This window comes from Neltuma alba, unplaced genomic scaffold (assembly GCF_004799145.2).
Source record: "Neltuma alba isolate B1F8T4 unplaced genomic scaffold, ASM479914v2 tig00002374_pilon, whole genome shotgun sequence".
NCBI classification, from domain to species: domain Eukaryota; kingdom Viridiplantae; phylum Streptophyta; class Magnoliopsida; order Fabales; family Fabaceae; genus Neltuma; species Neltuma alba.
The window spans coordinates 333,121-360,770 of record NW_021632837.1 but is presented as its reverse complement, the minus strand read 5'-3'; the positions used below and the strand labels follow the sequence as shown (position 1 = coordinate 360,770).

The following is a 27,650-nucleotide window of genomic DNA, read 5'->3' as shown; positions in this document are numbered from 1 at the left end:
ATACAACTTCGCCAAGATAAAGTGGAAATATAGAAGAAATGAGGTCCTCGAAATGAAAATCGCCGTGTTTTGCACCCAAAAAAAAAAAACCTATGGTTGCAAATGGGAACATTTGCTTTGAAGGTAAGGAGGGGACTGATTCGTTGAAATGGGAAGAAAAGAACGGTTGACCAGCCTGAAATATTATTATGTCATAGAATTACAGGTACTTCATCAGTGGATCGAGTGGGAAGACGGGTAGCATAAAGGAGATTGTTCCTTTTACTTTGTCTGGTGTCTCCGTATATTATATTCCCCGGAACAGCCTAGCCCAGTGCTACAGGTTGTTGTGCTAACAAATTAAAACAGATTCCAATCTTGGGCTTCGAATTGAGACCGCAGACGAAGGAAAGGATCCGGAGCACGCCGGTTGATAAATCAATCAGGGAAGAGTGCATAATTGCCAAGTGGAGGAGGGAATAAAATTGGGGGGTGAGTGGAGACAAACTGGAATCAAGTGTAAACAGAAGAAATAAGAGAACTTTGCTTTGCTTTCACGTGGGCTGGTGTCATTATAACTCCCACAACGGCTTCCATCATTGCTACCTCCATCCACCCAAACCATCATTTTCCAATATTTTATACACCGCAGCATAAATATTAATATTATTTCGTACATATTCCATCAATATGGTTCTCTGTGTATGTTTGTGTATATATATTTATACAACAATAATAATGGACATGAGACATTTTAATTTCAAATTTCTCTACAATTTCATTAATTTCCAAAACGCCACCAATCAAATAAAGTCACTAATTTACAAAAGTCACCCCCTTCATCGGCGCTAATCCCACAGTTACATCAACATAAGCGGTCACCTTTTCTCAATTAGGGAAAGCAATGTCTCAGTGTACACAGCCTCCAGTCTTCGCTCCGATTCCAAGCCGGGACGACTCCGTGTGCTCCACGTATCTGCCATCTCCTCAGCTTCCTCCGCAGCATCATGTATAAGCTTCACTCCCCTCTGCTCCCCCGCCCGAGGGACCGACTCAGTCATTACCAAAACAATGACCCGGCCCAAGACAAAGGTCCTAAGGTATATTTACTGCTACTTGCCAAATCCTACGGCCTATCACTCGGCCGCGAAGACTACCACCGGTACTGGGGCTTGATCCGGCCTCGTAGTGGCTTTCTCCAGTTTCCGACCTACCAGATCGTTTTTTCGGCGAAACCATGAAGTAACGGTCGAGATTCGGCCCAAACCTCCAGATTGCTCCTCATTCCCACGAGGCAGTGCCTATGAAGTTCCTCCGTATTCGCAAATCGGGCTGACCTCCCTGACTCCGACCGCGAAATATACCCAAGAACCTCTTCGAACACGGCTTCGTCGCAAGGAATCGCCAGGGGCCCATGATTAGAGAAACCGTACTCCTCCTCGGCTTGAACCAGAAGCTTCTTGAACACAGGATGGTTCAGGTAGGAAGCGCGCACCACAAATCTCCTGGAGTTGTTGCCCACGCACACGGCCACGTGTCCGGCAGGCACATCAGAGGGTATGCGTCTGGCCGACATGCGGGCCTTGTTGCGCCACTGTCGCAGCATCTGGCGCAGCCTAACAATGTGGCGGATTTTGCTGCATTTTCCGAGTCCGGCAGACATTTTCCCTAGAAAGTGATCGTCAGCAGCAGCTAGCAGCGCTTTGGTGTCTCGGGCTGCTCTGCGTATGGGAGAAGGAAATAAAAAAAATTGGGGGGATTGGAAGAAGTGAAAGACCCGCGGCTTTATAGGGGCAAAGCCTCGAAAGTACCCGTGAACTTTCCCATAATTACAAGACGCCGCTTACCGCTTCTGTCATATTCAAGGGCTGTGATTTGTAGATCATGGCCTCTTGGGACAAGTACTGTTCTAGTGGACCCACCTTCTTTGTGAAATTACGGGCTCTTTTTTTCTTTTTTGAAAAAAAAAATATTTAGCCTGATTTGCTGACCCTAGAACTGATATTTTAGTAAGCAGACAGCAAGTTATTTTAATAGAAAGACTGGTTTTTTATTATAAATTTATTGTTCATCATCTCAAATAATAACATTCTATCTGGTTCAAAAAAAATGCAAGCTCAAATCAATTGAAAAAAAGTCTACGCATTTTATAAATATTATTTTAATGCCAATAAGATGGTTATAAGATCGTTGTGAGAAACGTGAGAAGTGGCGTTAAAATTTACATGATGACATTATGGTCTTTTGATGTCCTGAAAACTTTATCACATAGCTAAAATACGCACATACATAGTATTTGGTGAGATTTTGCGAGCATGCCGGACATCCTAAGAATCTCGCATGTTGCAAAATAAGCTGACTTTAGACGATTAATTCACCTTGACTTGAGGTTCTTTACCCCAAAATTTCATGAGCTATATAGAGGGGGAAAAATATAGAATTTGACATAAATTGAGGAACTAAGAACTGAATTGAAATAAACTTTAATTAAAAAATGGGTATATGATGTGGGAATTGAAAATAAAGAAAGTGATCTGCCATAATTTGAAGGGAAGTATTGCATTTTTTATCACCCTCATCTTTCTCCTGATTTGAGATGAATGGTTATGAAGGGGAGCTTTTCTTGTTTGTTGTAATTTTTATTTTGTTTTCCCCTTATTGAGGTAACAATATTCTTTGTTTTTTTTGTCAAAGAGGTAATGATATTCAGTTTTCACTAAAAAAAAAAATAGAAAGGCCGGTGAAATGGAGAATATGCCGAACGGTTAAATACAGCTGATTGAAAAAATAAAGAAAATGGCAGGGTACCTGAGCTGAATGTAAGTAAGGGCCACGTAGGAAGTCTGAAGAAGAACAGGATGTTGGGCAGCGTAACAAGTTGAGCAGGTGAGGGTAGCGGATGATAGAGAAGGGGGTTCTTTGTTTTATGTTTTATGGTGATGCATACAAGTTAAGTTATTTATAAATATGTTCTAAGTAAATTAAAATAAAATTATATTCACATATTTATCTCGTATTTTGTAAATTATGATCGAAATACTACTTATGAGTTATTCTAAATAGGTCGGGAAATACTGTGAAGCATGAATTCCCAAATTCACAATACTTCACCAATTGAATGATTGAAAACCAATCAACAATCAACATCTTCGTGTCATATTGCCAATATTATCAATCAATCAATCAACTTTATTTTTAAAATATTATAATATCCTATTTGGTCTGAAAATGGACCGAGTATAAAATTATGGGATCCAAATATATCCAATTAATGAGATTTAAATAATACCTCGACTGAAATTTGAATAGATTGAATTAAATGAAAAACATTATAAATAAATGCAATTTCAAATGGCAGCTTAAATAAATAAGTTAATAATTAATTTTGACTTTGAATAATATCTTAACTAAAATTTGAATATATTAAAATAAATGGAGTATCATAATTAACTAGTATGTCAATTGGAGGCTTAAATAGAGAAATAAATAAATAATTTCAAAATTTCATCTATTCCCTATAAATTATGCATCCCTGATTCAAATTTCATTAAAATGAATTAAAAAATATACTCATATCAAAAGTAAATCTTCAGCTATCTTAAATAATACAATTTATTAAAATTTTAAATCTAATTAAATACACTAATCCGTCTGTAGGCAGAAAATTTGCTAGTTAATTACCAAAACACAAATATAGTAAGCACGTATTCTTTGAAAATTGACTTTCTAGGCGCCTCTCCCGTGGACCAATGAAACTTTTGGGGTGATTGATATTTGATACTCCTCCGGCCTTTAATATAGGACCCATTTATCATATTTATTAATTTTCTTTAAATTATCTCTATAAATACTTCCTTAACCATAATCAGGTAGAAGAGAAAGAAGGGGTATTAAGAAAGATGATCATGGTGTTTTGAGAAAAGTATGTCATTTTTCTTATAATTAACTAACTTACCTAATTTCCTTAATTTAATCAAATTAGTTAAATGGGTCTTATATTAAGGATCGGAGGAGTATTATATAAAAATGAATGTCGTTTACCTTGTCATCATTTAATCTATAACTACTGCGATTCAATATGCAACAATAAGCAGTGCCGCGTAACAAGGAACGGTGAGTGAACGTAGAAAAGGGTGAAGAGCGGCAACTGGATGCAGACTCACATCACCACCTGCCTCCCCTCTACGTTGGCAAGGAAGCATCGAATTTGATTTTAAATATAAAATTTTAGTTAACTTCATCTTTTTATGTTTCTTAATTTTTAAAACTAATTTGTATATACAATAAGTAATCTATTTAATCCCTCTAGTAGATTTAAATTACACTTGATCTTAGCTAAAAGGCTGAGAAAGGTATTCTAGTACATTTAAATTAAGCAGTGGTTATGTTAAAAATAGGACGGATTAATTAAAAAAAAATTTAAAAAAGGAGAAGAAAAGCAAAGCCGTTTCCAACTAACCCCCATGTGCCTGCCCGGCCCCTCACTGCCTCCTTTCCCTAAACGACAAACCGGCGAAACCTCTCACGCACGCGGCACTCATGTGACGGTTCAGATCATTGATCAATCCTCCTCAACATTTCCTCTTCACAGCAGCAGGTTTGAAGTACTCGTACTCTGCATGTGTGCGCATCACTGCTGAATCAGGAGGGATGGAGGGTGGATTGGGAACGGAGGGGTCCACATTCCATGTTGTTGGGATTTAGGGCGGATCACGCTTATTTTCCCTAATCGTCACCCAGTGGAGGCATATCCGGAGCAACTCTCCTATTCACATTAATTAATGTAATCCACTAGTTAAAAACAAGACTTCAATGATCTCATGTCCCTGGAACCATGAATGTAACCATAAATTGGTTTATGCTTGGCTTCAATCCGGGGCTTTAATTAAACTGAATTATTGCATATCGTTTGTTGGGAGTTGGGACACAAATTTTAATTTGTAGCAACATACGAAGAATGTATGGTGCATCTCTGTCCATCAGTTTTGTTGCGTCATCTCAAATCAGTTTTCCCTCTCCCTGCTTAGATTATGTGAAAGTCTAATTATTATTATATAAGTTTTATACACAGCTCCAGAATTTTCTCGTGCTGACAAAATTATGGAAGCCAGTCACCAAAAAAACAAAATTACGGAGGCCTTGTTCTGGGTAGACTATAATTCTAACGGCTGAGAAATGAGAACGATGCTCTTCCCCTTTTTCAGGAAAGAAGAACGAAAGTTGGCACAACTTCATGGGGGTAGGCTTAGGTCAAAAGAAGTTACCATGGGGAGGCATGGAAGGGTAATTAAGGAATCAGAGAGAATTCCCATCTTGCGGTGGTGCGGGTGGTGGCCACCCCGTCCCGCGTCCACGTTGATGTTGTTGCTGGCCAACACTAGAGGACAATCGACGTCACCCCCCTCCCCGGCTGACATGGCACCGCCCACACATCCTGCTTTTCCTTTACACGCATCCCCCACTCACACTTTCCCATGTGTTTTTTTATAACTCGTTTAAAACTTTTCTTGCCTACTTTTTTTGTTTTAAAACTAATGCATTTAAGTTGTATTGTTCATCATGCAATCAATGGCCTTTAGGAACTGTATATACTATTTTTATAAAAATTAGTTAGCTAATTTAAATAGATTAATAAAATCTATTAAATTAGTTATTGGTAATAAATAAGTGTTTTTTTTAAATATTCTTACTAATTATGTGCATTAGTTATAACTACCATTTCACAGGACATTTAAAATATATAACTATTATAAAAATTACTTTAAAAAATAAATTAAAAAACAATAAATTATAACATCATATTTAAAATTAAATTAATTTTTATATTAAAAATCAGAGTTAGTATTAATCTGCATAAATGAAATATACATCATACGTGGGGGCAAATGAAATTAAAAAAAAGACTGCGGTGGGTCTGAGGGGCCCGGTCAAAGGGGAAAAGGCCAAAGAGAGTGGCGCTTTTGGGGCAAAAGTCGTTCGCCTTGGGGTTCGCTTCGTTGTACTCGCAGCGTCACGGACGGACACCGCCATCCTCCTTCTACTTTTTTGTACGGCCCAGCTCCATGCTGTAACTTTTTTTATTCTCATGACATATAATCATCGTATTAATTTGAATTTTTGTGGTTTAACGCAGATCTCACGAGTCATAATGCTCTTTTGATTTCTGTGGGCCCCTTAAGATTAACCACAAAGACGGGGCTCCGCGTGGGGAATAAAGGCGGGAGCAGATGAAATTTCGGCACGGGAGCGAGAGAACGAAAATGGAGGCTGTGGGGCCCACTAGGAGGTGGATGGTCGGGTTAATTTCGGTGGGCCCCCTGAGATTAAAAGGAGGAACAAAGGAAGAGCGGGGCAAAATTTTAGAAATGGGGCACATCAAATTAATAAATTCCCGTCCCCTAGCGTTAAGTTTCAGTGTTTACATCTTTAATATGGCGAGCCATAATCAAATCACCTCCTTTTATTTGTTTCCATTTTACTCTCCCCTGATCTTCTTACCTGCATGTTGTGTGAAGTCCGACACAGGGGGTAAGAAATATAATCAACGTGTGAATTTTTTTAACTTCTCTAATACATACGTTTTTCATTTCTTTTCAAACTGGCGGATAATATACGGATGATTTTTCCGGAAGCGATATTGTAAGAGAAACGGATGTATACAGATCAGGAAGGGACCAGATAACCAGGTGACGGTTTAACTAACTATATAAATTCTCTACCGGACATATATTTCTCTGCAGCACACGGTACCTTGATAATGTGAAGAGCAAATATATATGCAAGTAAAAGATAAGTTTTGTACATATCATAAGCTACCCCTATTTATGTGACGAATCCTTCCTTGTTGTACTGCACATGCCTCGGAGAGTATATGTTCAAAAAATATTTGTACGTAAACTCTAATTAATTTGTACCCCCATATATCATCTCTTCCACCCTATATATACTGGTAAATTCAATTGGACGTCGTCCAGGACAGAGCCTTTTTTCCTTTGTTGGGGGAAATTACCATGTTAGAATGGTAAGACCATGATGTTTCGGTGGTCTGAGTTGCATAGGATTGAAGAAGAGGAAGGATGGTGTCCTTAGACAGATCAGTTTGACAAGGAATTAATGTGGAAAGACGACGTGTGTTATAAAGCAGCTTGCTCATGGATCATAGAGACGCACACTGACCAATGATTAAGTAATGTTGACAGTTGAAATGTCTCAATGCGGAGAACATAAATATATATGCTGAAGTGATGAGGGAATAAGCTTTAATAAAGCAGTGGATGATCAAAATTAGAGGAGAGGAGGGCCAGCCCCACGCAGAGTTGCTGCTAATTAAATACCAAAATTATATCGCTATTGCTAGTATCCTCAGATTAAGCTGGCACATGCCGGACCAACTCGAGGGGTGACTATACTATTATAAAAGCAGCGATTGTTATGTGCAGGAATATAAGATGGTGGATTGATGGGCTGGGTTTAGTTAGAGAGGACAAACTTTCGGTGCGTTGCAAGAAGACCGTGCTCGAGAGAGCGCCACGTCTATGCTTCCACTCATCATGCAGCATTTATTAAAACTGCTTGTCATTAAGGTGCCTAAAACATTAACTCAGTAACCCTCCACATGCACTGGCAATGGAGTAGCTCCCGTCTCACCCACATCCCTCCAACCTGGCTAGCCATCTCACGCATCAAAATCAGAGAGCAGTGATTAAATTGATTCAAAAATAAAATATTTTTATAAACCTTTCCCTGCTTAAAAATATAAATTGAAAAATTACAATTAATAGTGGTTCTGAAGAAACGCTAGTTAATACTCCGACTTTTTATGCAAAATAATTGATATGTGCAGAATCATAAATTTGTTTTAAAAATTCCTAATTCATAAGACAGGATGGGGGATCAATTTGAAGAATAAATAATTAAATAATGAAACAAATGATAATGAGGCGAGGATAGGTTGATAGGGTTTCTCACACACACAAACAATCTCGTGTCAGACGGTCAGAACTCGTGGGTCAGCATTAATCTATCTTCGCCGCCTGCATATATCCATACATGCATATGCGTGCATGCACCTAGATCATGGGGCGGAAAAAAGAAGCCGTGGCAGATAAAAAATGTTGAATTCTTGGTTGTCAGATATATATACATATATATAAAATAAATGGTCACGGATAAATAAAAATAAGGACACAGGGAGGCGGGGATGATAAATCGTACGTGGAAATGAATGAAGGGGACTTCATGTGAAGAGATGATGCCTTCTGCCTAGCTTCCAAGTTGGACGCCGGATAAGTTAAGCTATATACATGTTGGCAACTGGGTGAAAGATTTGACGAGCTTTATTTATCATCTAAGGTGCTAAAAAGAAGGCAATTGCTTTCTTTGATTGGATATGGAAGCAGCTTTGGCAGGTTTTCCTTTGAAAAAAAAAAAATTGATAGAGAGCTTTAACAGATACTAGGGACACAGGGATTGGGGAAGCAACTGGTACGAGTAGGACGGTGGAGACCTGGCTTGTTTGTTTACTACACTGCGTTCGTATCCCCTTCATTTTTTGCCCTTCTTTTATTTTTATATTTTTCTCCCATGAGCCCCTTCCCCTCGCAAAATTTGACTCCTCCTTTATTTCGGCTTTTTCGTTACTTAATTAAACATTTATTTGGGGCGTCCGTTGACATTCACTCCTTAATTTGTTCCCAACTCACACCCGCATTAGTTAATTAGCCTAATAAGCAGATTCTGATGATGATGTGACATTGAATCATGTAAATACCGGTCGTCGCTGTCAAAACAGCGTTTTCCAACTAGTTAGGCAGCGCAAAAACGGGGAAGGTTTCAAACCAAAACTATATTAATTTTCTTTTTGTCTTTTCGTAGATCGTATTGTATTTTAAGTTTATTCTACATCTTTGTTTCAAATTTTACTTCATTCTTTTTTTTAACAACAGGCTCTGAACTTCTAATGACAATAATGGGATGCATATGGGATGCTTCGTTTCTCTAGGCAAAACTACTCTACTGCAGTGCTGCTAACCCCCGCCATATACCACCACCAACCCCTCCCCACCCCCCCCCCCCCAAAAAAAAATTGTTTAAGCGAAAGGAAGGGCCATTGTGTTTTCACGTCCAATGACAATAATGACATGGCATTTTGTGGTCCCAAAGTCTTAAAATGACAATTGACAAAATGCCAATGTTTACTTAGAAGTCACAGAATTAAAGTTATGAACTCTAATTGAAATCGTCTTCAATAAAACGTTTCAGGCGGATCTTGCAAAACCATTGATTACTCTTTAGAATCACAAATTTCTCAACAAATTCGATTGGAATATATTAGTCAAATCTCTAGCCTAATTTCGTGATTGCTGAGATTAGAAGTTAGATGGGGAACACCTTTGCAATTTTTACTCGGAAGGAACTCGTTTCCAAGTGGCTTATCTCGTATTTCTAAATGAAATATTATCAACGGAGCTTGAGCTTCCATTTTATATATTAGTCTTGAAATAATATGAAGACGATGGCTGGGCTCAGCGATAGCTCCGGCGATGAAGATATGCGAAATCACGCCTGCCTCAACCGCATCGATGTGTCTCCGCCATGACGACGTTGCTTAATTAATCAGTTCCATGATGGACCCTCCAAAACAAAAGCTTCGTCAGATTGAAGCTGCTTTTCAGCGATAACAAGATTCTGACCCGTTTCATAATTAATGGCTTTAATGCAAAAGGCCCACTGCTGATCTCATGCTTGGCGATCACTCCATTATTATTATTTCTTGGGAAAACCGTCGATGACCTCTCTCTAATCCATCCCTCTCATCAAATTTTATATCCGTACCCAAAAGCCCCCACCAGCGCAGTACCGCCTTTTCTCACCTAGCACTCCCGCTTTCACTCCCACCTCATATCTAACCGCACCCCCGTCTTCTCTTTGTTCATTTTTTCATCATTTCCGTGCCTCCTTTGCCGCTGTAATTCCTACATCTGGTATCCATATAACATTAATTGCGCCGAGCTTCATATATGCAGTGTAGCTGGGTTTCTTTCCGGCCTTATCATGCCGCGTTAGATTGTTTCATTTGATTTGTTTTGTAAGAGGAGCTTTGTTCACGAAAAAACGAAAAAGGATTAACAAGCATTGTTCGGCGTTCTTTTACCTGTGCCCGGCCTTCTAACAATTCCCAGGGATTTAGCCCTTATGACCAATCCTCCACTTTTTACGAGTGAGAAGAGCGACAACTTCACCATCTATCCATCACACACATATACATGCACTTGTAAACGAACACATGCAAGCAGCTCTGCTAGTTGTCCAAGCACTAAATTAATTAAATTATATATAAATTGACAAATAAGGAGTTGACGTTACTAAATTATGGTTGACCGGAATTACGGGCAATATGATGGGATACAGAACAATCCACTGGCCCGCCAGGTCCGTGCGATGTTGATGGGGATAACTTTTGGTGGGTGGGAGGTTTCCCCTCTTAATTCTTCATTTCACTTCCCTAATCATAACTATTAACTCCTTATTTGTTTATTTTTATTGTTTCAAATGATTGGCACCCATTAGTAACTAGTAATTACTAATTAACGAGCCGTTTCATATCCAGCTGCCTCGCTTCTCTGACGTTAACTCGTCAATAGTAAAGATGTGGGAGCACCTGGAGATAGAAAACTGAGAGTTTATATATCTGCACCCGAACGGGTGGCGGAATCGGGTGGGGCCTCCGCCGAAAGCAAGCCAAGAATCCTCAAGTCGAAATTACCATGGGTAATTTATGAGCAATTGTTTTGTTTTAACTGGGAGCACAGAACAATGTAATTAAATAATATATTCCTTGAATTACTCCAAGGCACCGGCTAAACAAGTGACATGCTGTGCTTGCATTCATAATCACTTCAGTTCCGTATCATGGCTTCCACGGAAGGGAAGAAACGAGAGGCGCATAATGACGAGACCACACATCTTAATTTGAGCCTTAATTTCTAAATCCAAAGGCTCATGATGATGCCCCATCGTGAGTTGTTGTTGAATGGATACAAATTGAAACTGGCTTCAAACGCAGGCAATGGAAAAACGAACAAGTGATAGGCGAACCAAACAAAGACTGAGAATGGACAGGTTTTCTTCCCTCGTGTGTGTACGTGAAAAGCAAAGGGGTTAGTAACTTAGTGAAAAGGAAAGGGCGGGAGTTTGTAGTGGGAAATCCTGTTGGAGTGCCGGATTATGCGGGAGAGACTTTTGTCATCAAACAAAGGACCTCACATGGGCGTTGGGTGCGTATGCGAATATTTCACCAACCTCGAATCTCCCATCTCCTCCCACATTTTAACTTACCATGCACTATTATTATTATTATTATAAAACTCCTTACTTTTCTCTCTCTTTTTTTAATGTTAAAAATATCAATACTTGTTATACGTCTGGAGGAGGCAAGATAACGATACAAGTTATTCACACGAGCTGTCCCCGAACGCCCATCATACCTATCTTTCCCTCCTGCCATTATATTCCATATCTTTTCAGTGCAAATGTTTAACGGACAGCGTCGCATAAGCTGGGGAACATGGATGGATGCCGGAGTGAACATCTTTCTATCCAAGCTTAACAAGTAGCCCGTGGAAGATTAACTTCTCGGCGTTTTTATTTTTCACTGCTACGAAGCATGCGCATACGTAACATTGGAATCAATCACTATCATCGTGCGTGGATGTTAATTCAATGGCTGTGGAGAGGGAATACGGCAGAATTGGGCTTTGCTTTAAATCATGGCCCATAGTGATGGTCAATTCAGTTGGGTTGGAGCAAGACCATATTGTAGGAAAATCTTTATCAGCCAGGCGCCGTAAATGAGATGCGCCAACATGTAATGGCGCCGACTTGGTGAGGCCTTCGTTAACTAGAGCGTCAGCCAGACCACTCTGGATTCTTGGAACATGCTTCAATTTCACATCCCAGCAATACCCCTTCATCTTTTGTATCTGGAGAAAATCAAGCTGGAACTGCTGCAGTTGACTCTAAGCAACAACATGGCAACTGGATTGTATAGGATTAAATTCCTCCTCTGTCTAGTCCTTTTTCTATACTTTTTTTTGTCTCATTTGCACCCAAAAAAAAAAGGAAAAAACACCTCATGTTGCGAGTACAACTAGTGATGGTGCTCCAGAAAGCACCAAGGATTTAGGTTGAGGTGCTGAAAAATGAAAGTAGCTTGTTGTGCGGGGCATCCAGAAACAAGCTCAGAGAGTTACTCAGTCAAATCTAACCCTTTATCTGTTGGCGGCAGCACCTGCAAAATAAATAGTTAATCCGAGTCAAATCCTAAGGACGTTGTCCTTAAGAGCTATTCCGCAACCACCGGTAGATAAGGATGCGGCACTCCCCAGGATTAAACGGATCTTTCCTATATAACAGGGTAAACAAAACAGCAGAAAATAATAGTAAACTCAGCTGGTAAGAGAACACACAAGAGGGGGAAGAGAGGAGCTCGAAAACTCTAGAGCTGTATATATTGAACCTCAGACCAGAGCACCCTTTTATAGGTCTCCATGATCTGAATATTGCTTGCCTCTTAAAGCTAATCAAAGTTCAGTCTTGAACGTTGCACATTAAATGATTTAATTTGGATAATGTGAACGGTTGGAGGCAAAGAGATAAAGCTTCCGTTTTGTATTTCATAATCATTGTTTAATATATCAAAAGGAATAAAACCGCACCAACACTTCAAACATTTCAGACGTTACTCCATTTTTGAAATTCATGGCCATCATTTAATACATTAAAACATGTTTAAAGCACCTGGATATCAAGCGTTTCAAGGCGTTGGATAATCATAGAAAATTTCCGTTGAATAATTTAAATGCTTCAATGCAATAAAGGATTTTAATGGGCCACTTTTAAATCTTTAAATGCATTGGAAATCCATTTAAAACTCTTCTACATTTGATTTTCCTATTCATAATAATAATAAGAAAATCTGTCCATGATTAATGCTCAATTTATTTTTGTCTTCCCACATTCCCAATTAATGTAGGATCATTTCTTTGACACACCCAAAAAATATGACAACATTATCTGCCCTCGAGATAATTGAAAACGCCAGAGCAGTGGAGCACAGAAGTGGAGTCTGGAGTCTCATTACGCGGATGGCTCAATTAGTACTGGAATCAGTGGGGCTTGCATGAATGCATGGTCTCCACTTAACACTGACACGGCTCTTCGTGTTAGTACGGCAACTCTGAGTATCTTGAGTGCCCAACAACATCCCCCCTGCCTTGCCACACAACACTAACTGCAGTTTGAAGGGATGGCAATTTACGCTGAGCCTAATAAAACGTGAGAGAGATAAAAGAACCAGTACCCATCGTAGTAATAAGTAAAATCTAAACTATTTAAAATTAGTTTTAATGATCTGGATTTTCAACTAGTGATTTTTAAATAAAAATTTACAGTTAATAGGTTACATTTTTTTTTTTGGATTATTTACCTATTGAAAGGAAAATATTTTTAACAAAACAAAAGTATTACATATTAAATTTAGACCATTCATATTAAATTTGAATGGTTGAGATTTGATGAGTATCATGGAATTGATTTCAGAGAAAAATCATTTTAGAAAACTGCATTGAATTTTGATGCGAGAATGATAATTTAGAACACGATTAGAAAATTAATGGCAAATCAAAACCTGAATACTGCTGAAATTTCCAAATTTTTCATGCTCACAACTGGAATTTTTCGATGAGTCCTGATTTTAGGAGGAAAAAAAAGTGGTGGCTATAGTTGGACTGTTGTCAATAATCCTGGAGGCTGAGTTCTCCGAGTTAGAGCACTCCTCCTAGTGTTTGCAATGCACTGAAAACTATACCTATTTTCCAACTCGTTGAGACAATAAGTTAAGATTTAGTGAATTAAATCAGAGTTAACTTGAGATCAAACTAGTGAAATTTTTTTTAAAAAAATAGAAATTGATTTAGATTCTCAATATGCCACCCAAAACGTTAAATATTAATTTAATACCTTGAATCTCTGACAAAATAACCATATACTTATATTTTCTTTCCAATTTTTCCTACAATTCTCTTGACAAAATTGACATCATAATATCATATTATTAAAATCATTAAATATTCATTCTAGCAAAATACCAAAATAGATTTGTGGTAACAAAATATTCCCATCTACAATCCTTTAGTCACTAAACTGATCCCTCTAATCTTTTTTTTTATAAGAGCTTGATGATTAAATTATGCGGTTTTAAAAATTAGTTAAAAGTAATAAATATATAAAAAATGAATTTTGTTTACCAAGTATGCCCTTATTCAAAAGGGAACAAGTAAAAGAGAGAAATAGAGTAACAGTGGGAGAAAAGATGAAAGAGAGTGTAATATGACAAGTTGCCAACCATGCAATTAATGCAATATAAAAAATTAATTACGGATAAACCTGGTAAAAATATATTAAATGATTAGATAAAACCCAGCAGGATGTTATAAAAAGGATCAGGGTAATCCAAATTTCGGGCTCTTATGAAAAGGACTGAAAGGAGTAATATTTTTGCATCAAAACAAACTTTTGTTTTTTTTTTTTAAATGATGCACACACAACTGGGTTAACCTGCTAAATTAGTCAGGCTAACGGGTTTTTTCCTGGTTGACTTTCAATGGGTCGCCCGTTTTTCGTCGACGATCAAACCAGCCGGGTGACCGGTTTTTGGTCTGATTTAGTTTTTAACAATGTAAGCATTTGCAATCACGTCTGCTCTCTTGGCGTCTCGCCTGCGCAAGTCATCCCTCGTCCTGGAACACAACTCTGCTGCTGGCAAAACCATCTACCATTGTAATGCTAGCATGTTCCTTCTCTATTTACTCCTTTTTTTATTTAAATAATTTATCGTGCATGCTTCTCAAACTGCTTTCCTAACGCGCAGTTGCACGGTCCTCTGCAATTTGTATAAATTGATGAACGCTACTCTATTATTATATAACACTAGTTACGAAATCTCAAGCAAGAGATTAAGAATTCATAAAGTTATAGTTTTTTTGGAAGAAATATGTGGTGGGTAACAATCAGAACAAAGCGCGTCATTTTTGCGCATGCGTGATTTAAATTTGGGGATTAAAAGCCTCGCTGTGGAGCGCCGAGAATGAAACGGGCTTGCACATCGGCCCATCGGTTTACGCGAACAAAAAGGGAAAGGTGATCGGAAATTTATAATGAATAATAAATGAACACACTTGGGCATTGGCCCTCCTATGTCTTTTTTTTGGTACAAATGGCCCTCCTATGTCATGCGTGATTGACAGGGGCTTTGTCCTCTTTTTTATCAAAACAAAGGAAAAAAAAAAGAGAGTGCACTTGGGCATTTGCCCTCGTATGCGCCAAAGGTTTAAAAAAAAAAAAACGGAAGAAGAAGAAGAACGGCGAACGCACTAGGTAGAGACTTACAAGAAATAGATTGTTGTTGTTTATGGTTTGGGTTGGGTGGAAGACAAAATGAAGATAGGCATGATCAGAAGGAACAGAAGGCAGTGTCCCCCAACATGCCCACATCATCCACTGTTTCCAGGCCCTTCTCTCCCCACGCCTCCCCCCCCTCTATGGACCACCCCTACATTCTCCCTCCCCTCTTTTTTCCCCTTTCATCATTCCCTTCCCTTTCTGCCTTTCTTTCTCCCTCCTTTCCCATTTATTTCTCTTGTTGCCCAAATCCTGAAAAGAAAATTGTCAAACTCGATAATAATTTCAATCATTTGCATGCTTTGTAAAGCTCCTACAATCTAGTTTTGTGTTTCATTAAATAATGTTATTGTTATCTCCACTCCCGCCACCAGGCATCGCCCCAGGGGCAGCATCTTGAAATCATTATTTTTATATAATTATCCGCAGTACCCGAGATTTTCATAGTGTGAGCTGACGGGACATCAAAGTGAGACGGACAAAAGTTCGCAACGCATTTACGGCGACGGGGCTACACCTTACAGCTGATGCATCATGGACGACCACATCTTTTCTTCTTAATCACCGTCAACTGTATCTGTTGTCTTAACAGTTACTACATTAAAAAAAGGTTTGAGGAAAGTGGAAAGCAGTGGTTGCATGTGCGAATACGAAAAATACTGGAGCAGGGCAAGAAAACAAAAGGGGTGTTTGGATTCCCCATAAGTGTTTTTTAAAAATACCTTTTTGTAAATCGAAACGAATTTATTCACATATTTATTTCATATATCATAAAATCATTTGTAAAATTATGATTTAGTTTTCATCCAAACACCTTCAAAAACGATCTGCTGAACTCAGATGGTAAAGCTTATTACTAAGACCAGGCAGGCTGGGGGTTAGTTCTCAAATTCCGAAAAAAATAATTAGGATGCGGCATGGATGAATGAAAGCAAAGGCTAATTGACAGTCATGATTAGGAATGAGGCGCGTGACACCCTCTGCATCAAATAAAAATGTAGTGAACACTGGGACCTAGTCAATGTGTGGATCCCTTGCTTCTGAATTCATCATATGATAAATCTTGACCGAAATGCTTCTTCTTTTCTTTCTTTTTTTGGGGGGGGGGGAGGGGTGTTCCTCCTCGGGCTCACTTTGTAATTTGTGATTTTCCAAAATTCTGTCAACTTTACTCTTTTGGTGCCGCTACCACACTAGCAGTACATAACCCGGGAGGTCTACCATTTGGTCACGCGACGTCCGAAGGACTGGGCCTAAAATCTCATGTCTGTTCGCGCACTCTTACTATCACAGTCAGCGTGCCCAATAATAAATGCAGAAGGAATGGGTTGGAGAATTTGGAAGAGGGCACCGGAGCCCTTGCTTGATGGATGGTTGTGATTAAGTGAGGCTCCTACCCGTTGCTTTGCCATTGCCGTGGATGGGTTGCGGGCCCCGCATGGCTCCCCTTTTTGTGTGTTGAGATTGCGCATATCCGCAGTGCGCATGCTCCTGCCCCCAACCACTCACCAGGACCCACCCCCCTCTCTTATTCGCCCTCCACAGTCCACACCTTTGACTTGATCAACCCTCTTGTCTTTTTCCCATGAATTCTGCTTGCCTTCATGATCATCATATCCACCTCGTCCCGTTTGGTTTTTGACTTTTTTCTGAGAGGATTGTAACGAGGGAAGACTACTGTTGTTGTTTTTTACATGTTTATCTTATTTTATAAATTAGGATTAAAAAGATGTTTATAAACTATTCTATTGGGTGAAATTATTGCATGACCACCTTACCCAAGTCCCTGCCCTCATCTACCAGTCGAGCGCCCTGCTAGTGGCTCTCTCTCTCTCTCTCTCAATTCTACTTGATACTTTGCAGTTTCATTCAATCTGGTAACCAAGTAATCCTGACAATTGATCACCGGATTTATTAAACAAAATATTACACGCATAATTCACTTTGTCAGAAGTTCACATGGCCCCATGCGCATGCTCACAACTATGCGTGTTTGACCCAAGTATGTCTCTGCGTGTCATGCATTTTCCTTCTTTTTATTCTTATCCGCGTAGCACGCATTAGTTATGATTCTCAACGAATGCAAGACAAATAATACAAAAAAAATTGTCTAGTGTGTGTATTTAATTTGAGTACTATAATCTAGTAAGGTCGTTGATGAATACGTTTTATTATTATGATATCCGTGAAAAGTCATTGCTGCTAAAAGTATTGTCATTTTATTGGGCCAAAAAAAAAAAGGAGGGCGTGTATAGGAAATGATTGTAAATAATGATGAGCCCTGCATGAGTCGTGTAATCACAGAAAAGTGGTGGCCTCCCACGCCAAAACCCGGCCTTTCCATCCCGAATCTCTCATAGTGTGTATATATAAACCAAACACGGCACCGAACATTGCTATTGCTACCATGCTACGTAGAATTGTAAGATGACCCCAACTCCAAATACAAGTGCGCATTAGTGGCATGCAAAACAGTACATCACCTTTTAGTTTGATTAGCATGCTTCAAAAAGTAAAAAGGTCACGACCCTCCATGCAATTTACCGCATCCCTTCCCTTTCTTTAAATAACGTGAGGAGTTCAATTCCGAGTGAAGAGGTGTGCACCGTAATAAAGTTTGGATTGCCGTAAGGGACTGGCATTGATCATTGTACATTTCAAGATAATCCACACATTCCTTGGTGCACAAGTCACTCCACCACTAAATTAAATTAACAAACTAATATAGGCCAGTAAGTACGAGGTCCTTTTCACAATCCCCATAAAGAAAGCTACCCTCTCCCTCCTCTCCTGCGTTTTCTATTACTGGCTTTCATGTTGGCTCAACCCTGCATCCTATCCTTCGTCGCTGATTCTTCTTGTGGGGTTTTTTCTTCCCCTGGTGCTCTTTAAATGAGAAACGCAACCGGTGCAAGAAATGTTAAAAGCGGAAAACGGCGCCGTGATGTGCAGACTCCTTGTCGACACGTGTCAGCCTGCTTTTCGGGGCTTTAACCCGTTGGTTTTTGTCGTGAACCGCACGCGTGAGGAACGGTCAAACATCATCGAGCTCAGAAGCTGGGAAAGCAGTCTTCATTTTCCTATTTCCTTTTGTTTTCCAAAAGCAAACTTTCATTGAAACGCTGCCGCCATGCCATTTTCCGAGAGGGGGAACCTACGAAATATGGGTCTCGAGCTTTCAGAATTTTTGTTTCTGGCATTTTGCATCAGCAAAATAAAAATGTTAAATTTCCGTTACTCGCCAGCTAACATTATTTTCGTGCTTTCAAACTAAAGCTCCCGAATACGTGTATTTGCTCTATATTACGCCACAAATCTTGCTGTCGCTTTCAGCCATGCTGACAATTTATACTATCAATGACAAAGGAAAAAAAAAGTATATACTGATGAAAACGCAAAAAAAAAAAAAATATATATATATATATGCACCATGCAACGTTAATTGAAGCGGGTGAAGATGCGAGAAGGAGCAAAGAATGAATCGACACAAGCACAACCAGAGAGACGAACTGGTGAATTATGCAAATGCATATCCTCGTAATCCACGCGACACTTTAAAAGGTCAAAAGCTGGAGTTTTTTTCCACCCACGTATCTTCTCCCTCCTTTTGTGAATAAGAAAACAAAATATAAATATAAAAAAAATCACGTCTTTAGAATTCCTGCTCTCCCTCTCTCTGTACCGAACTGTTTTCGTGCTCATACAGTCTAGCTCTGCTTTTTCCCGTTTTCATTTTTTAATGGAAAATTTATTGTTCGAGTCTGATTCTTTGCTCACAGTTTAAAGCTGCAAAGGAATCCGGTGTGTACGAAAGTGTGTAGGGCGGGATAGGAGCATGCACACTATTTGCTGTTGGAAGCAAAGAGAAGAGAGAGAACAAGGGTGAGAGGGCTTTGGTAATGGTGCTTTTGCTCGACAGGAAAGAAGGATGGGATGAGAGGTTTCACTGAGTGAAAGGTCAGTTTCTTGTCGAGATGGAAACAAGTACTCAACTCTATAATACGCCCCATTCGTGCTTCGGTCCTCGTGCGTTGATGCAAAACCATGGTTTTTGGTTTTGCCGAGCCCCACTCTAAGATTTTCAGACCTCCTTTTGCAGGTTTTGTTCCTCCATTTTGTGCTCTGCTTTTTGGCTTTTGCTTGTATTCTTTTGTTTTCTCCAACAACCAATGTGATTCTTGCTTCTTTATTCCAGCAAGAAACGTGGGATCACTCGATGTGCTATTTTCCAACCGGGATTGAAAAATTGTTGTTTGGTGGACTACACAGGTTTTGAATCCAAGACGTAGAAACATGGGCTCTTCTGGTTTACGTTGAAGCGGAGAGCGATGGCTTTCGTCGAAGACAAGGTTAAAACCGGAGGATTGATTGTTGGGGGTCAATCTCTAGCTGCTGAGATGAAGATGTTGAAAGAAATGCAGGATCAATCTGGTATGTTACATTGCCATGATTTTCTCTTCCAATTCCGTTTTTATATATTTTAGCTCTGAATCGCCTTGAACCAACCAAGAAACATTTTCAAGTTAAATATAGCTTTATCTATAAACATAGCGTGGTGAGGTCTCTTGCACATCTCTGGTCTTCCTCAAGAGTAAATATTCAATGCTCGCATCTTGAGTTTGATTCTGCTGATTTCAGGGGGCCGAAAGAGTATAAATTCCGAGTTATGGCATGCTTGCGCTGGCCCACTTGTAGGCTTGCCTCAGGTGGGGAGTCTGGTTTATTATTTCCCTCAGGGACACAGTGAACAGGTAAATCTAGTACACATTCCGATTCTTAGTCTTGTCCGCAGGTTTGATTTACATTTGAGTATTGTGCTGTCAGCACTAAATGTCGCACGTTAGAACACCACAGTTACCAGTTACAATTTTTTCATCCAGAAAGATAAACATTGATAATTGAAGCTGTTTTCAAAGGTGCGGAGAAGTTGTTAGTTTTATATGCTAGTATACATTCGACATGGATAGTCTTCCAGAATACTTGGGTTCTATCTGTCAACCGATCTCCCGCACTGATAGATAACTTGTTCATTTCTAGATAAGAACATTCCAGTGAAAAAAGGGTAGTTCGGTTCGAGTATTATTAGATCTAAAATTGTTCAACCTTCTGCAACTCATCCTACTTAACGGATGAATTGGAATTAATGTTTGCTGGTCAATGTTTTCATTTGCATATTTCTGATGCAACTTCATATCGCCGAACATTCTTTGGATTCTGGATACAGTATGTGGTGCTTTTTGCATGCAATAGCCATTAGATTATTCCTGAGTTCACCTTGTTTTAAAGTGGAGAGTTGCCCCATTTTTCCATTTCAAGTAGCGTACAAGTTTTGCATGCCCAGCTTGTTTCTGAGGCTGATAAATACAGAGAAAGCCACAATGTAACTAAAAAAACTCGTTTTTTGCGGTGATTGTTGGAAAGCTTCTGGGCCGAGTTATCTCTAAATGCTCAATTAGCATTGATCTACTAAAGCATGGTGCGTTGGTGACCTCTATTTTCTTTAAAAAAATTAATTTCAATCTGAACAGGTGGCGGCTTCCACTAGAAGAACAGCAACCTCACAGATTCCAAACTATCCGAATCTTCAGTCTCAGTTGCTTTGCCAAGTTCAAAATGTTGCACTTCATGTGAGTGTCCGGGCTAATTGACGACATCTTATATTTGTCATATTATGCGTAATCTTTAGAAAAATTTTCACCGTTCTGCTGTATTTTAAAATAGGCAGATAAAGACACGGACGAAATATACGCTCAAATGAGTCTCCAACCATTGAATTCTGTAAGCTTTCATACCCACGAAGTCTCAGATTTCCAAGTTGTTGCTGTTAGCGATGGAAGGATAAAATTTTGATATTGGACGTTTTTCTTAGTTTGAAATTCACTGTTTGTCAGGAAAAAGATGTATTTCCTATATCTGATTTTGGGATGAGGCCTAGTAAACATCCGAGTGAATTTTTCTGCAAAACTTTGACTGCTAGTGATACAAGCACGCACGGTGGCTTTTCTGTACCTCGCAGGGCCGCAGAAAAGCTCTTCCCTACATTGGTACGCCTGTAACAAGTTTTTCGTCGGAAGTTGTCTTTGCGGATAATATACCTTTTAACGGATATATCTATTTTTCAGGACTATACCATTCAACCCCCAACCCAAGAGCTCGTTGTCCGAGACTTACATGATAACACTTGGACATTCCGACATATATACCGAGGTGAGAATGCTTTTGATCTTCAAGTCCCCATCTCTTAAATGGGATATGTGGACGAGTTACGTAGTTTTGTACTCTTAATGTAGGTCAGCCGAAGAGACATCTTCTCACAACAGGTTGGAGTTTGTTTGTCGGCTCAAAGAGGCTTAAAGCTGGTGATGCTGTTCTTTTTATCAGGTAAGTAATGGTCACAAACTGTACATAGTTACTCACAAAAAAAAAAAGTCAGTGTAGTTTCCCAAAAAAAAAGAGTCAGTGTAGTATGCTGGGTAAATGTCCCATAGCAATTCATTGAGTTTCTTTTCAGTCAAGTAATTGCATGAATGACCATTATCGTATCCAGATAGGTAGAATGATGTTCGTGCAAAAGCTAAAACTGCAATAATGATGGATGACCCCTAAAGCCGAAATGTCTAAAGGACAATGAAGCAAATTATTCTTTTGTGTCATTGTTAACAGGGACGAGAAATCACAATTGCTAGTTGGTGTTAGGCGCGCAAATCGTCAACAGACAACATTGCCGTCATCAGTCCTCTCTGCGGATAGCATGCATATTGGTGTGCTAGCCGCCGCAGCTCATGCTGCTGCTAATCAGAGCCCGTTTACTGTTTTCTACAACCCAAGGTATGTTTATATTTAGCATTAGCATGCTTGTAGGGTTATCTAGCTTTTAATATTTAGTTCAATGACGGAGTCTTGGATAATTTCGTTTGAGTGTAGCGTCTCCTCCTTATATGTAGGGCATGCACTTCAGAATTTGTTATTCCACTGGCTAAATACAGAAAAGCTGTATATGGTACCCAACTCTCAGTTGGCATGAGATTCGGTATGATGTTTGAGACAGAGGAATCGGGTAAGCGCAGGTAATTTCTTGACCGACCGAAGAATATCATGGCACGTAGAATATTCTCTGCTCTTGTTAGATAATACTACATCTGGTCTTTAATATAAAACCTTATTTGATTTTTATTTTGGTTCTAAATGTAAGACCCTAATTCATTTTGTTTCTCATATTTATACTTTTTTTCTTTCAAGATAGTCCCTTTAACAATAGTAGTTCTAATCAATAATATTTTAGGAAAGACAATACTTATTTATTTCAATTAACTAACTTAACTTATTTTCTTAATCTCTTCAAATTAGTCAACTAGTTCTTATAATTAGAACCAAGGTAGTATTAACCAACGCACCAAGCTTATTACCGCCTACTTTTGATATGGTTATGAGGCATAGGATGCAGAAAGATGTTGAGTTTTACTCATTCCTTCTATAGGTATATGGGCACTATAGTTGGTATCAGTGACTTGGATCCTTTGAGGTGGCCTGGTTCAAAGTGGAGAAATATTCAGGTGAATTTGGCTGCTCGTTACTTGTTGAAAAGCATATCCTCCGGCACTTATTTTATGTTTAAAAATTATATTCTGAAGAATCTTTTTCCTGCTTTACTTGGTCGGTGATAAATCTTTCACAATTTTTAACTAAACAGGTGGAGTGGGATGAGCCAGGGTGTGGTGATAAGCAAAATAGAGTTAGTGCTTGGGAAATTGAGACTCCTGAGAGTCTTTTTATCTTCCCTTCTTTGACTTCGAGTCTGAAACGACCATTTCATTCTGGATCTTTTGGTAAGTTTGTGAACTCTTCCTTTCATCTATAAGTAAGGCTTCTGTTTATTGACAAAAATATGTTGTTAGGTGCAGAGAATGAGTGGGGAACTTTGTTAAGAAGGCCTTTTATACAAGTTCCTGAAAATGCAAATTTGGAGCTCCCAAACTCTTTACAAAATCTATACATGGAACATCTGATGAAAGTTCTTTTTAAACCTCAACTGGTGAACAATCCCGGAGCCTTTTCATCAGTCATGCAGCAAGAATCTGCTGCCAAGAGTGATGTCTCACAAGATTTGAAGAAGACAATAGCGACAGATAACCAAAAAGCACGTATCATGTGTTCAGGGAGCGTACTGCCAAAAAATCGAGATCATTCTCAATCTCTCCCTGACCAATCTAATGCCTTCAACTTGCATTCTCTGTTGAAAAGTGATGAAGCTGGCAAACAGCATCCGCTGCCAAAAATTGAGAATGCTCAATCGTCTGGAGCAGTTTCTGATAAGGCGCCGTTAGAGTCTGTGGACTTAACTGATCATATCATCGACTGCCCTTCAATAGAAGGTAAAGCAGCGGTGAACCCTATGAACCCACCAGGCCATGCGAGCCAAATGGCATTGCTTAATCAAAACCAGAGTCCGTGGCCCGGGCAGCCTCAGTTAGAATCAACAATATCTCATTCTCAAATGGTTGATATTCCTCAATCTGATTATGCTCTTTTAAATGGCCTGCTTCCTCAGGCGGATGTTGATGAATGGATGTTGTATTGCTCCTCGCAATCTTTTCCTGGATTGAGTAGATCAGCCGGGCCTTTGCAAGAACAGTCTCCGCTTCTCCCACAAGCAGTTAATACTCCTTTGCCCTCCGTGAGTCCAGAAATGTGGGATCATTATCTCAAAAATTTCAAGTCGTCACCTCAAGCAGACCAGTTAACAACCATCTCACAGCAAGGGTTGCAGAATTTTAACTGTGTATCTAATTCAAACAATCTGAGGGATCTATCAGCTGAGAGCAATAACCAAAGCGGGGTGTATAGTGGTGTCAATGTTGATGCTAGTTACAGTGTAAGTACTATGGTTGATCCTTCTACTTCGAGTACCATTTTGGATGATTTTTGCGTGTTGAAGGAGGATGGGGACTTCCAGAACCCATCAGATTGCATGGTTGGCAACTTAAGCTCGAGCCAGGACGTCCAGTCTCAGATAACCTCCGCGAGCCTAGCTGAGTCACATGTTTTCTCTCTGCAAGACATACCTGACAACTCAGGTGGTGGTGCATCTTCAAGCCGTGTTGATTTCGATGAAAGCAGCTTCTTGCAGAATAACTCATGGCCGCAAGTTGCTGCGCCCGTGCGAACCTACACCAAGGTTTGTGGTGGATAACTTCTAATTTGGATTTAATGTACAAGGTCATACCTAGCATATAATGTTTTTGGTATTCTGGGCTTACAGGTTCAAAAGGCAGGGTCAGTTGGAAGATCATTAGATGTAACCACTTTTAAGAACTACGAGGAACTGATCTCCGCAATTGAACGGATGTTTGGACTTGAGGGTCTGTTGAACGACACCAAAGGTTCAGGATGGAAATTGGTATATGTAGATTATGAAAACGACGTTCTGCTTGTTGGGGATGATCCTTGGGAGTAAGTTCCTTAGCCTCTTTACAATGCAGCGTGTGATCTTTTGGGTTTGATTAGTTGCCATGTCCTCCATAGCTTCTGCGAAGGAAGTAATGTTTTAAATTTGGGTGATTAAATGTGGTACAGGGAATTCGTGGGATGTGTCCGCTGCATCAGGATTTTATCTCCCGTGGAAGTAAAACAGATGAGCGAGGAGGGAATGCAGCTTCTAAACAGTGCTGCGGTGCAGCAGTTCAATGGGCCCATGTCAGGCGGCTGCCCTTAGGACCACTAAACCGAATTTTGCGGATTTCCATCTAGCTGACTTTGTCAGAAGTTTCTGGGCTTGTTCTTATGAGTTTTTCTCATTTATGAAGGCGACAAGCAATGTCTTCAAGGATATTATTGTGTAGCTTGTGACGATTGCAACGATGAAGTATTATATACTTGGACTGATACATTCTTAGAGACAATTGTAAGAGCTTTAAGAATCCAAGATTCCAAAGAACTCACTTGTTGGGATCCAATGAAATAGGTAATTATAGGGGGTTGATTAGTTGCCATGTCCTCCATAGCTTCTGCGAAGGAAGTAATGTTTTAAATTTGGGTGATTAAATGTGGTACAGACGACCGAATTCGTGGGATGTGTCGCCTGATCAGGATTTTATCTACCCGTGGAAGTTAAACAGATGAGGAGAGAGAGGGAATGCAGCTTCTAAACAGTGCTGCGGTGCAGCAGTTCAATGGGCCCATGTCAGGCGGCTGCCCTTAGGACCACTAACCGATTTTGCGGATTTCCATCTAGCTGACTTTGTTCAGAAGTTTCTGGGCTTGTTCTTATGAGTTTTTCTCATTTATGAAGGCGACAAGCAATGTCTCTCAAGGATATTATTGTTGCTCTGTGACGATTGCAACGATGAAGTATTATATACTTGGACTGATACATTCTTAGAGACAATTGTAAGAGCTTTAAGAATCCAAGATTCCAAGAACTCACTTGTTGGGATCCAATGAAATAGGTAATTATAGGGCGTGTTGTGGTTTCAACTTTCAAGGGGCCTTTTCCTAGCATTTGATGGATTTTGGGTGAAAAATAATAACACTTCTACAGATGGATTTGCTAAGAAAAATCCCTCCGCTTTAAATTTCTCAGCTCTCAAACTAAATGCACCGTTAATTTTACCCCAGCAAAATGCGCTGTTAAGCAATCTATTCCAATTGCTAGTCTAAAGATATGATATTTAGAATTATCGCAAAGATTGAAATATCGGCCTATTCGTCCCATCTCCCGTTGGGCACCCGCTAAATTCTGCTCCCGGGAAATTCGTGCAGAATGATCGTGCGATACGCTCATAATTTTTGCTATCCAGAAGTGACAAAGTAAGAATCCAGTAAATTTTACAACATCTAAATAAATTAATATAGGATATATAATCTATACCGCTATCCTCGCCATTCAAGTTGGGATGTGGACATTTGCAAGGAGACGCTCCAATGAAAAGGGTAAAAATTAAGGCATGAGAGAAGCCGGAGCGGGCAAATTCTTATCCTGCGGCTACAAGTACAATGCCATACTCATCACCCATATAGGAAACAATTCATTGGTTGATCTTTGCAATTCAAGAGACTTAGAGCAACAAGATCAGCCCAAAAAATGCAATTCATTTCCATTTCATAACAAATAAATTTAACTAGAAAGTAGCCAAGTACCCAAATACAGAATAAAGATGTAAAACGGAACTGAAAATACAGGAACCTTGGGTTAATGCTAACACATCGTCAATGATAAAATCATTCTTACCCCTAGCCTTCACATATCTCTGATTCTCGTAGCCATTAACCAAATCAAAGCAACCAGTGCAATCTCTACCCAATTTCTTACCATTCAAACATTCAAAATTCTTGCAACCCAGGCCACTCCAGTTAACAGTCTTATTACCCACAGGTTTCCAAACCAAATCAAAGCAACCAGGCAATCTCTAAAGGATACCATTCAAACATTCAAAATTCTTGCAAAACTCCAGTTAACAGTCTTTTACCCACAGGTTTCCAAAGGGAAATAGGAAAAGGATAAAGACCTACCTTAGAAACATTTAGCAAAGCACCTCCTCCTCGGTAAAGGCTCACATCCGCGCAAGATCAGTTTCTGCGCTGAACTCCAGTCATCGGGGCAAGGTCCAGCAATCTTGTAATTCATGTATTGAGACAATAAATCCGCTGATTTCTCACAGGAGTGACCAACGGAGGCGACCATTTCAGTGATCCCAGTTCTCGAATCTTTGCCCAGAGGGAGCTGGTGATGCTGGAGATAGAGTTTAAGTTCGCCAGCGATATTAGGCCTGGAAAGGTCAACATTTTCATAGCCAAGAAGCTCCTTTTCCATCTGGGTCAATTTTTTCTGAGACGTATCGATCTCTCTCAGTATCAGAGAGACCTGTTCAGAAATGAGAGAGAAGTTCTTTTGAGTGTGGAGAAGCAGGTGGTTGCTATGGTGTTTTGGGGAAGCAGTGAAAGCATAGAGGGCAAAAAGATTGGTAGTGATAACACAGAAGATCATGAGAATGTTGACTGCCGAAGAACACAAAGTGGCTCTTTTAAATCTGGCAGTGCCATCCCCTATTTTAAGAGAAACAGAACCCATCTTGAGGCGAGTCCTATACCCACTCACACACAGACTGGAGAAGGAGAAGGCCGCGAGATTGAAATTTGTAGTTGAAGCAGATCGGCTCTTTCCGGAATTAAATGCTTCTTACTCGTTGAGTGCGAACTGTGAAGCGCAGGGAGAG

General features: G+C 39.6%; 3 protein-coding genes across 5 annotated transcripts; 1 reads left to right on the top strand and 2 right to left on the bottom strand.

Annotated features, from left to right (window-relative positions):
- Nucleotides 1–731: 731 nt before the first annotated feature.
- On the bottom strand, nt 732–1,710 carry LOC114724409 (auxin-induced protein 6B). Its single transcript, XM_028910758.1, has one exon. It carries the CDS (start codon nt 1,640–1,642, stop codon nt 1,190–1,192), a length of 453 nt encoding a protein of 150 aa, XP_028766591.1. The 5' UTR covers nt 1,643–1,710; the 3' UTR covers nt 732–1,189.
- Nucleotides 1,711–18,616: 16,906 nt separating this feature from the next.
- LOC114724452 (auxin response factor 5) lies at nt 18,617–25,376 on the top strand. Of its 3 annotated transcripts, none has more exons than XM_028910818.1 (16): nt 18,617–18,999; nt 19,218–19,537; nt 19,708–19,869; nt 20,077–20,189; nt 20,967–21,065; nt 21,160–21,216; nt 21,330–21,482; nt 21,561–21,645; nt 21,729–21,819; nt 22,102–22,266; nt 22,383–22,505; nt 22,916–22,991; nt 23,129–23,264; nt 23,340–24,613; nt 24,698–24,888; nt 25,012–25,376. In XM_028910818.1, exons 3-16 carry the CDS (start codon nt 19,767–19,769, stop codon nt 25,148–25,150), a joined length of 2,805 nt encoding a protein of 934 aa, XP_028766651.1. In that variant the 5' UTR covers nt 18,617–18,999; nt 19,218–19,537; nt 19,708–19,766; the 3' UTR covers nt 25,151–25,376. The 3 variants fall into 3 exon arrangements, with proteins under 3 accessions (XP_028766651.1, XP_028766634.1, XP_028766643.1); XM_028910801.1 differs by having other exon boundaries at nt 18,618–18,999; nt 23,334–24,613; XM_028910810.1 differs by having other exon boundaries at nt 18,618–18,999; nt 19,634–19,869; nt 23,334–24,613.
- A 1,511-nt stretch (nt 25,377–26,887) lies between these two features.
- LOC114724273 (uncharacterized) lies at nt 26,888–27,631 on the bottom strand. Its single transcript, XM_028910598.1, has one exon. It carries the CDS (start codon nt 27,503–27,505, stop codon nt 26,948–26,950), a length of 558 nt encoding a protein of 185 aa, XP_028766431.1. The 5' UTR covers nt 27,506–27,631; the 3' UTR covers nt 26,888–26,947.
- Between the last annotated feature and the right edge of the window lie 19 nt (nt 27,632–27,650).

Excerpts from the sequence above, each read along its gene's own strand:
- LOC114724409 (XM_028910758.1), bottom strand. The coding sequence starts at position 1,642 with ATGTCTGCCGGACTCGGAAAATGCAGCAAAATCCGCCACATTGTTAGG.
- LOC114724452 (XM_028910801.1), top strand. The coding sequence starts at position 19,767 with ATGGCTTTCGTCGAAGACAAGGTTAAAACCGGAGGATTGATTGTTGGG. Across the intron at positions 21,066-21,159 it reads TTCAAAATGTTGCACTTCAT|GCAGATAAAGACACGGACGA; the intron begins GTGAGTGTCCGG and ends ATTTTAAAATAG. Across the intron at positions 24,889-25,011 it reads GTTGGGGATGATCCTTGGGA|GGAATTCGTGGGATGTGTCC; the intron begins GTAAGTTCCTTA and ends AATGTGGTACAG.
- LOC114724273 (XM_028910598.1), bottom strand. The coding sequence starts at position 27,505 with ATGGGTTCTGTTTCTCTTAAAATAGGGGATGGCACTGCCAGATTTAAA.